This window comes from Akebia trifoliata, chromosome 12 (genome assembly GCF_017979445.1).
Source record: "Akebia trifoliata isolate Shusen 1 chromosome 12, ASM1797944v1, whole genome shotgun sequence".
NCBI classification, from domain to species: domain Eukaryota; kingdom Viridiplantae; phylum Streptophyta; class Magnoliopsida; order Ranunculales; family Lardizabalaceae; genus Akebia; species Akebia trifoliata.
In genome coordinates, this window is record NC_141386.1 from 21,738,356 (window position 1) to 21,749,196 (window position 10,841).

The 10,841-nt window shown below is 35.8% G+C and overlaps 1 protein-coding gene across 6 annotated transcripts; it reads right to left on the reverse strand.

Moving 5' to 3' along the window:
* Positions 1-1,034: 1,034 nt before the first annotated feature.
* Positions 1,035-10,444, reverse strand: LOC147389065 (protein TRIGALACTOSYLDIACYLGLYCEROL 2, chloroplastic-like). Of its 6 annotated transcripts, none has more exons than XM_086418963.1 (7): positions 10,065-10,444; positions 9,598-9,901; positions 3,104-3,189; positions 2,846-3,007; positions 2,552-2,632; positions 1,964-2,349; positions 1,035-1,649 (listed from the first exon to the last, which is right to left on the reverse strand). In XM_086418963.1, exons 1-4 carry the CDS (start codon positions 10,110-10,112, stop codon positions 2,903-2,905), a joined length of 543 nt encoding a protein of 180 aa, XP_086275089.1. In that variant the 5' UTR covers positions 10,113-10,444; the 3' UTR covers positions 1,035-1,649; positions 1,964-2,349; positions 2,552-2,632; positions 2,846-2,902. The 6 variants fall into 6 exon arrangements, with proteins under 6 accessions (XP_086275089.1, XP_086275088.1, XP_086275086.1 ...); XM_086418962.1 differs by having other exon boundaries at positions 2,552-2,738; positions 10,065-10,439; XM_086418960.1 differs by having other exon boundaries at positions 2,552-2,738; positions 9,707-9,901; positions 10,065-10,408.
* Positions 10,445-10,841: the final 397 nt, after the last annotated feature.

The following is a 10,841-nucleotide window of genomic DNA, read 5'->3' on the forward strand; positions in this document are numbered from 1 at the left end:
ACAATTGAGATGTGTGTGTAAACATATGAGTTCAGTTTTCAAGACTTTACAAATCCTGACCCAGAGATTTTGTAGAGCAATCCAAAGATTTGAGAGCATGGGAGATTTAGGAGGGTTAAGAACATATTTTTTGAGAGTTGAATAGGCTTAGGGAAAGATGATGGAGAGAATGGTGAGGTATGAGTTGCATGAAGAGAAATATAAGGGTGAAGGGGAGAGTTCCAATCATAGACTAAAATATCCCAAAAAGATCTTCCACCACCTTAGGATTTGGTGTGCATCTAAAGAGATAAAGAGATGGGGGTAGTTTTAGGTAGCTTTTATTTTATTTTAGTGGGAAGTGTTTTCTACCATAGGATTTGTGCAAATTCATCTAACACTACTAAATATTTGGAGACGGGTGGTTATGGGGAATTGTGATGGTTTCAGACAGTTGTGTTGGGTTTAAAGGGGAATGTTCTCTACCATTGGAACTTTTCAAATAGATCTCAGGTCAATAAATATGTTTATGGCGGAGATAAAGATGTGTTATACACAAACACATGTTCAATTTCACTATCAATTTTTGTAAATTGTAGTTCTAGTTTATGTAAAATTCCGTTGTTGATTTGTTGTTTAGTTTCTGTTACAAGGGAAAGGTAAGGAGAAAGGTAGAAAACTTGGGGGATGGATTTAAGGTTTACAAGGATCAAAACTATTGGTAGGAAAAATGCTTAGACAAAGTGAAATGTAATAGAAATAAAAAATTGGACAAATACACGAGTTAATACGAGGTCAAAATTACATCTAAATCTTCAAAACTATGAGTATATTGTTTTTTGTTCATCATTCATTATCACAAATCGACGGAAGAGATGGAAAGTTACATCTAAATCTTCGAAATTTTAAATATATATATGTAGTTCTTGATTCTCCTTAGCCATCACAAATCCTTGGAATGGATTGTAATCCTGGTATAAAAAAATAGTGAAAGGATATTTTTGGTACTTCAAAACTTTTCTTAAGACAAGTGGGCATTTACAAAGCAATAGCAATTTGATACAAGGAACCACAAGCTTCAAATCATCATTAAATAAGAGTCAAAATGGCTAGTGAATGTTGTCTTCAGAAGCATCTAGTTCCTTAATAGATAAGTTAACTGTCAATCGAAATTGCATCAGATTAAAAGCGATAGCACTGAATTCCAAACAAGATCCACGACCTTTTAAACACTTAAAAACTTCACATCAATAATAAACAATAGCACAATAGGGGTTTTCCAATGTCGAGCTAGCGTCATCATCAACGAAATCGTTTAAACCACTTGTCCATGAGCTAACATCACCATCAGTGAAATCATTGAAACCACTGGTCCATGAGCAAGCGTCATCATCAGCGAAATCGTTTAAACAACTTGCCCATGAGTCTCTCTTTGAATTGTGTTCTATTACACTCGCCAAGGATTCTTGAAAGTTCTTAAACCTCCTCTTTTCTTCTTCAGGTCTATAAATCCTTCCATATTTCTCCTTCCATTGTTGAAAGAGCACGGCGGCTTGTTCTTCTGATACAACCTTATCTGGCCCATAACTGACAATGGAAAACCTACTAGGACGAATGCCGACTGTGGGTTCCATATTACTTGTGTGTATCCCAACTCGATCATTGACTAGCTGCAACAATAGAACAATATATGTAAGTTTTGCAAGACTATTACCAAACATGACCAATCATTCATGTTCAAAGAGATTTTCAATTTTTTTTTTTTTTTTGTACTAAAATAACATATCCATTTTTTTTCTACAATGGGCTTTATGAATAAATAAGCCAATGGGTGGTTCCAATCCAAGGTCAAAATACTTAGTTTTTTGATAAAACAGCTAGGATGGTGGGTTTCAGTAGTTAGGCCTCCAAAATACATTTTTTTAAATAAACAATGCACGAGCTAAAACCGCTAAAGAATATTTTTTTCTTTTTGGAAATATACCTTGTTGGGCAAAGCGCAGGCATCAGTGATGGTGATGCTCTTCATGTTCCGGGTTTCCCAGTCTTCGGCCGTAACAGTAAGGGTACCATTGGCATCGATATCAAATTTAATTACCACACCACTCATTCTGGAGGAAGACCAATTAAAACAAAAGCTACCAATAAATTTGTTATCCCTTGCAAATTTTTCCTCACCCTGAAGGACATTTATCTCAATACTTGTCAAATCATCTTCACTGGCCCGGAACAACTCCGATCTGGAGAAGGGCAGTTTGTGTTCCTCGGAATAATTTTGGTCATAGTACCATCCGAGGCCTCTAGACCAAGAGATAACAGTGTCATGTCTAAGGGAACAATATCGCTGGAATTTCCAACCAGGAGACCAGCCTGAAATTTGAATAAATTTAGGAATACAATTAGAATAATAATTAATGTTCTACTACGTAATAAAACTAGATGTAATTGCCACAACAATAATTATGAACCCACTTCTGTCTAGTTTAATTAAAAAATTATGTAAGATTTTATCTCAATGGATGAGGACTAAGACATATGAATGAGAAAAAATAACAAGGATAAAAGAACTAACTGGAAGTGCGGCCTCACGAGCAGCAACTTCGGGAATGACACTGACGTTGGGATCTTTTCCAATCATTTTCTTCACAACTTCCTGAACAATTGGTACATATGAAGATCCATCAACATGTATCAACTCATCAAAGCCATTGCAGAAGAACAATGCATCCCTCAAGACATTTTTAATTGGGGTTCTTAACCTACAAAACATAATCCCAAATATACAAATAATAAGTCCCAGAGGACTTTCGGATGAGCAATAGAATGTCATAGTTACGATAGCAAACTTGAAAAAGAGTAGACCCACCACATCGTATTTGTTAGAACCAAAGATGACAGCTCCATCTTGACTTTCTCAGTTGTCTCAGTGACACTGAAGAAATTGTTCATCCTTCAAAATATAGATGTCTCCATCTTTATTGATGTTTGATGCAAGCCAATCGACGATTCTCTCTTTTAGTTGGAGTTGCTTAAATGTTATTCAGTCACAAGAAGTCAAAACAAAATCACATTAACATTCCAAAAACAGTTGGTTGTAAATAAAATGGAAGCAAATTATTCCAACCTTATCAAACTCATCACCACCCCAATGTGTATCTCTGAATGAAGAAAGCACCTTACAAACTTCATCTCCAGCCTCGAGAACAACAACTACAATAAAGAGGCAAGCAAATATTTAAAACAGCAGGAAACAAAAATTTGATCACAGCCATCATTTCCACGTTCCAGACACTCAACTCCTTATTCTATGCCTTAACATTTGTAAGGAATAGCCAGATCGAAAGTTGGCAAATCTTTATAATGACCTTCACAACCTCTAAAATACTTTTATCAAGTGTTTAAGACTTTAAATGTAGAGGACTCCCAAATACACCTCTTAAAATCATTACATTCGTTAACTTCGCAATCAAAATATGAGATCGCAAAACCTAAACAGGAAACAACATATAATTGTATAAAGAACCATGTTGAAGCAGCATACTTTAATTTTGTACAATACACCATATCAACCTAGCCTGCCTTCAAGATTTTACAGCCTAGATTACCCCATCCTTTTAAAGTTACTTTTAAACTTGGTAACAGTGTTGGTATCATTACCAATATACTTAAATATCTTGAAATTTCCCGAGATTCCTAAAGTATTTAAAACATACTAGAAACCCAAGGTGATCAATTTCGAGAGTTCAGAGTTTAAAGTATCCATTAAATGATGTGAATTCTCCCAAGTTCTATGCATAGTTGTATACTTTATAAACTACTACAGTACCATATGTAAAATATAAAATGATACTTTTCTTTCTATTCCGCGTGAACTCATGAAAATAGCTTAAGATATTTATGTCTATAAAACAAAAGGAAGTCAATTTGACATGGGTTCAGACATATAAAACAAGAACCAACAGCTAGACCAGTGAGGGGAGCTTTTTGAAGGATTTAAAAAGGAGAGAGGTATGTCAAAAATGACGTGGATGAAAGTAGTTAGGAAATATATGAAGCCACATTTTTTACTGAAAATATGGCTTGGAATTCAGAGTTAAGTACAAAAACAGGATTCCAGTTGCCGACACATATTTGGGACAAGGCATATTTGATTGGTTGGCTGAAATTATATACAAGATCCAATTTGTCAATTCACAAGATTTTCCTAATAAACTAGAAGTAAAATAAGGTTAAAAAATTCCCAAAAACCATGCCAATGTTCTCATGAAGAAATTTGATTATGTATCTAAAAATATCTATCTATTCATTCGCCAATTTAAACAACAAAACCTAAAACAAATAGAACACTAGATAAAATAAGACATTTCCCTGCAAAAATAAGGAGGCAACTTCCACTCCAGTATTCAAAATCTTTACTTTTATAGCGAGAAAAGGCAGAGTAAAGCGGTTCGACATCAAAATTTATAAGACCAAAAATACCCCCACAATTGCGTTTATCCTTACTATTCTTTTTTATATGGATAAGCTGGACTTGAATCCATGACCACAAAGTTGCTTTGTAATGTATTAAACCAAGTGGGCTATAGGTCTAAAGCACATTTATCTTTACTATTAGTGTCAATTTTGCCAAAAGAAATAAAATTATACCACGACTCTTATAATCACATTTGTTAGTATTCAAAAAAAAAAAAGAACCTTTATCATGTCTCTTCATAATCCACTTAATTAATATTTTAAATTATAAAAGGTCCTCACAATCGCACGATCCCTATAACCAAGTAATAAATTTTCTAAAAATAAATATCCATCTTTAAAATCATTTTAATTAATATTAGAAACAGCAAAAAAAAAAAAATCCTTCCAATATATAAATGATAAAATTTGATTATATATTTGAAAATTTTATCAATGTCTAATATAGAAAACAACACATGACATAAAATTGAATGCATTTGATGAAGCATCATTTATTGTCCTTTCAAAATCATTCGGTAATTATGGGTACACTCATAAACAGAAAGGTGAAAAAAACCCCATTGTACAGAAAGGCCACACAACATCCAAGTTTACAGTTTTGCTCATTATAATCACAAGCAATTCATGTCCTATATGAAAGCTATATATCATATGAAGTATTAACTTAGTTAACCACTAACTCTTTAACTATAAAGAAAGGCCTTAGATCATATGGTAAGGATTGTTAAAATAATGAAATTTTGTTTGTGATCAATCCAAAGAATGGCTAAAATTTGGATAGGCAAGAGAAATGCTGATGCATGCCACATTTGCAGCATTATCATCATCCCAAGTGGGAATTTACTTACGAGTTTTGTCATAATATAGTATCACTTCTGTAGAGGCGAAATCTCGGATGGCGTCGATTCCTTGAGATTTACCCCTAACAATCGATCTTCATGGTTCTTGATGTACTAAATAAATAATGATCAGAAATCACATAGAAAAATGATGAAAGAGAAAAGAAAGAGAGAGAAAACAAGAAGCAAGATTTGTTTACGGGGTTCGTCCCAAAATTGAACTACGTCCTCGGGCTTCGAAGAACCATTCCACTATTCTTTAGCCCATTACAAGATTTACAAGCCCCTAACCTCCTCTCCACTTTCTTTCTCCTCTGCACCCCCTCTCTTCTACCTATTCGTTCTCTTTATATAAATAGAGAGACAAACCCTAAAATAAAAGTCAAATCAAATCAGAATTCTCTGCAAAATATATCCTTATCTAGAAATAGATATTCTCTAGTCAATTAAGAGACTTCTGTTTCTGGGTAAGATTACAATCTTAACTAAAAATCTAATCAAGGATATATCAATGCCTCGAGATATGCATTAATTATTGTGTGATCGGTCATCAATATTCATCTTATTTACGCCACGTGTCCAATACTGATTTTACCCTTTACAGTTAGCCCCCTTCTCGTCAGTAGAGATTGGTGAGGCCGAGATCCACTTACGAGAATATTATACTTCTCTCGTGTCAACACTTTGCTTTATGAAAATATTGCTCCCTACTCTTTCTCTAAAGAAACGATGGTTCCTTAGAACCTTGTGGTTACTCAGGATGTCTTGGTTATTCAGCCTTCATCCTCCCACTATAAAGCTGTCACTTAGGACATTAGCCATTCAAGACCCTTAAGCCACTCAAGGCTACTCTTTCACGTAAGATAATTCTATCTACCCTACTTTGCTCTACCTACACAGTCCTGCTCTGCTCTACCTGCACAGTCTGCTCTGCTTTACCTGCACAGTATGCTTTAATCTACTTGTACAGTCATGCTCTGCTTGCACAGTCTGCACTACTCTACTCTACCTGCACAGGATAGAGCAAGGTCACGCCCAACTCTACACTCTACCCATCAGGTTAGACTAGAGTCGAGAAGACTTTGCAATCCCAATGGAACCAAGCAATCGCGCCCAACTCTATGATTTGCCCATCATGTTAGAGTAGAGTCGCGAAGGATTTGCAACCCCAATGGAACCAAGCGGTCATGCCCAACTTGTGACTTTGCAACCCCAAAAGAACCAAGCGGTCGCGCCCAACTTTGTGCTTTGCCTGCCATGTCAAAATAGAGATGCAAAGACTTTGCAACCCCAAAGGAGCCAAGTTGTCGTGCCAAACCCTGTGTTCTGCCCATCAAGTTATAGTAAAGTTGCGAAGACCTTTCAACCTACCGCTTATTTTATACCTTCATGTTGTGCACAAACCAATCATCATACCTTTCACATAGTTATGCTAGGTGCCTCCTTTCTCGACTTAATACGTTAGACAAGTATTAAGCTAACCTATGTTTTTATAACTATTTCATCAAGCATCACCGCTTTCTTTATTTCAATGAGTTGGTAGCCAAAGATTACTCGATGACTTAAAGAACGGGGATAACAATTTATATGACATTCATTCCATTCCAAGAAAGAGATTCAAGAGCTGTCGATCCCTTATAGACCTTTATTTGTCTCCCTCCAAACTAGAAGAAAGCGATTATCCATTACTTCTTCAGGCCGGTGGAGGTGTATCGACAGTGACTCCGCTTCATAGGATCAATGAACTCATTTGCAGCACAACACTGACCTTGTTTCCTTGAAATCAAACAAAAAGGACGAAAATATGACTTTCCGATGAAGGCGAACTCCAAGTATGATTTTGTATATCAATGACAAAATATTGAGCAATCTAGGGGATAGAGATACGGCCCTTTGCAAGTTTGAAATGTGGACACTACAACCCTAGTTCCCATGTAAGGGCTCAGCCATGTCCATAACAAAGAACAGTCTGGATTAGAACGAAGACAATTACGAAACCAAAACGAAATATCATGCCTAACATTCACCAATTGGGATACATCAACAAAATCTGCCAAGAATGGAGGCTCTCCACCTGATATGAGGGAATGCAAGGGCTATGGATCTACAATATATTTTTCCCGATTTTCTAACAAGAAATTGCTTCAAGCACTCCTATGCCCAGCTGCATTATCTAGACTTGATTTCTTCTAGGGCATCCTAAATCGATTCTTCCCCATACTTCAATGAGCTTGAATATTGAGATTCCAATAGACCCATCAGCATATAGCACCACTCTTACAGCTAATTTGTAGGAGGCGAACAACCATCAACACTACTAAAGGTCTAATAAAAAAGATGATTGAGATTCCAATAGACCCATCAGCATATAAAACTTGCACTCATCAGTAAAAATCTTAATCATGATACAATCCAATTGTTGATCATGTATTCATCTCAAATAATTTATGTAATGGAGCCCTTTAGAAACCCCTAATTTAGAATCAATGTTGAATAAGCAATTTTTACACATTGAACCAAAAGCGTATACTAACCACAAATAGAAAATAGGTTTTCTTGTTCAACACTTGATTCCCTTAGTTTTATTTTTCTGAACAAAAGCCATATGTCTCCAACACCTTGCTACAAGACCATGTACAATGTTCTAGACCAACAAAAGCAAAATGTATTCATCAAAAAGGATCGAAAGCTATCAAAATTATAGCACATTAAACATCTCCCTCAAAGAACGTTTCCAGAAAAATGACCTAGAAGAGAAATTATACCAAGTGTTCCGATTTCAAACCCTTGTACACACCTCAAGTCAAAGGATGAGAACATAAGCTAGGCTAACCAGCAAGAACAATCCCTCGTCACTTCTACATCTAAACCCACATAACAATCCTTAACTACCAAGTCCTTCATAACAAAAATTCCCAAAGCCTAAGTCCTTCCAAAACACTTTACTAATATACAAACCCACTCCAACACACCCAATAATTCATAAATGGACCTCAAAACCCCATCTACTTTCATGGTTGCTATTAGCCTATTACAATCTCAACCCCTACTCCCTATTATAATACTTATTATAAATGAATTTTCTCCAATGGCTTTCAAGAACTTCTCAAACAATCAAAATAAAACACATGATTTCTAGTGCTTGAGAGTTAACTCATTATTTCTATTTTATTTTTGACAGAAAAGATAAGAGGGTGTAGGCAGCGTTTTGATCCCAATTATGTGATATTACCACTCACAAACTTTACCAACTCTCCAAGTTGGCTCCTTCAAACCTTGCTTACTGTGATTATATATATGTTCACATAGCTATGTTACGCACATGTCTTACAATGTGCAATGTACCCATATCAATAATATATGATACAAATTCCAATACCAATCACCAAATGAATACTTCTATACTAAAGTTTTCTCATTTATTTTTGTACTATAAGTTGTTTTCTTGCCTTGTTCACAATAATGTCTAAATGTATATTATTACAAGTATTATTCTATAAAATAAATAATAAAAAAACACAATTTGCACCCCTAAAAGTTTCATTTCATTATTGGTGTGATGTGAATTTAAAAAGTGATTCTTAGCTCTCTTTTTTTAAAATAAAATAAAAGAAAAATAAAACACAATGTCAGAATATTGGATGGGATACCTATATCCAGGGGCAGAGCTAGTAAGGAGCTGGTGGGGGCAATTGCCCCCACAGAACTTTGAGACACCCCTATATTTTCAACTAATTACATGCCCCATTTGTCTCCACTCCCTCACCTCTCTCCCCATTTGGCCCCACACCCTCATCTCCCTCCAATTTTTGCCCCCACTCCCTCACCTCCCTCCATTCAAGTTCTTCAACTATACAACTAATCATAGTTTGCCCCCACTACAAGAAAATCCTGGCTCCGCCCCTGCCTATATCTAGATTTCAAGAAACAAGTAGTAGTATCCCCACTTATGATAACAATGTCATTATCAGTATGTGTGTCTAGGCATCTTGGCCTTCCAATCAAAAAAGTAGTATTTAGTCCTACTACTCTACCCTCACATGAACGTCTCCTTGCATCCTTTCTAACTTAGTAACCCAACCAAAGGAAACACTAATTTCTTGAAAATGAAGCTAGAATCTATCATTTTACATTTAACTTAAGAAAATTATTCTTTTGTCCAATTAGAAACATGGTTTATATCTTGTCTTGGGTAAAAACAGAGAAGATGGAGAATGCAAAACAAGAAAAGCATATAAGAAAGCACACACTTTTATGCATATAGTATCAAATAAACATGCAAAAATATGATGATCATGCATGCCTTTGCAATTAGCGGCTTTGTCTTTTGGATAGCTTTTGGCAGCATCGCCAATATCCTTCGTTGGACATCCAAGGAGAGTGAATAATCCTACCGATGCATCCGAACATACCTCCCATTGATGTCCCCTAGTAGTTGGTCTGTAACATATGGTTCGACCTTTAACGCAATTCAGGTCAAGAGGATCCTTCCAATGCATTAGAAGATGGTCTTGAGGGGTAGCATCATCAACCAAAATCTCCATTAGGGCAGATTGATTCACCCCAACACCAGAATTTTGAGGTATGGTTATTTTATCGTCTTCAACCTGCAGAGTAAGGTATTACATACAAATGTAAATATCCAAATCAAACTCTACCAAGACATGATGTATAGTTGTCAGAATAATTTCTCTTTATAAACATCAGAAATTATCTGTATTTAAATAACAGAGTTTAAACCATAAAAGAATTAGAGATGTGCTGACTAACCTTATTTTGATGGTAATATTCCTGAGCCAACTTCAAATCCGAGTCCATCAATGGGATAAGACTTCTGTTCAAACTCGGGACTTTTTATATAATTTCTTTGAGAACCAACTCGAGATGCCAAACGGACTAAGGAGAGAGATTTTCCACCAAGGATAGTAAACATGGCCATTAGATTTCAAAGAAAAAATTCTAGGGTTTAGGCCTTAAGTTAGATTCGTAGAGCCTGGTTACTGAGAGACGATATTTGATAATTTAATCGGCCAAACCAGGCAAATAAATATAAAACAAACAATAAATAGAAAGTGAAACAGAGTTTTTGACACTAACTTCGTCTTCTTCTTTAAGACCTATATAAAAGGCTGCGTGATTGTAGTTTCTAGGGATTACGTACTACCAGTTAAACGTTAATTGTAAAAACCTGTAATTACGATACCACCCCTTAGCAATTTACTCCATACACCCCCTTACTCACCTTCCCCTTTTACGGATTTAAAGCCTAATAAACCCTACCCAAAAATCCTACAAACGTTGGCATAGATGAAGGTGAGTTAAATGTGTAATTGTAATATTACCCATTTAACTCCGTAAATTCTACTCAAAAATCCTACAAGAGTTCAAAGTCATTTGTGGGGGATCCATTTGTGTGCGTGTAGGAACACTACCAAAAATCCTACAAAAGTTCAAATCCTTTTTGGGGTTGGGGGGGGTGGGGGGGGGGGGGGGGGGGGGGTATGATACATGGAAGTGAGTTAAATATGTAACTATGATAGTAATTTA

Bases quoted from the DNA above. Each gene is read 5' to 3' on its own strand.
- LOC147389065 (XM_086418960.1), bottom strand. From the start codon at position 2,089: ATGAGTGGTGTGGTAATTAAATTTGATATCGATGCCAATGGTACCCTT. The intron at 1,650-1,963 runs GTATATTTCCAA...CTATTGTTGCAG, and splicing joins CCTGCGCTTTGCCCAACAAG to CTAGTCAATGATCGAGTTGG.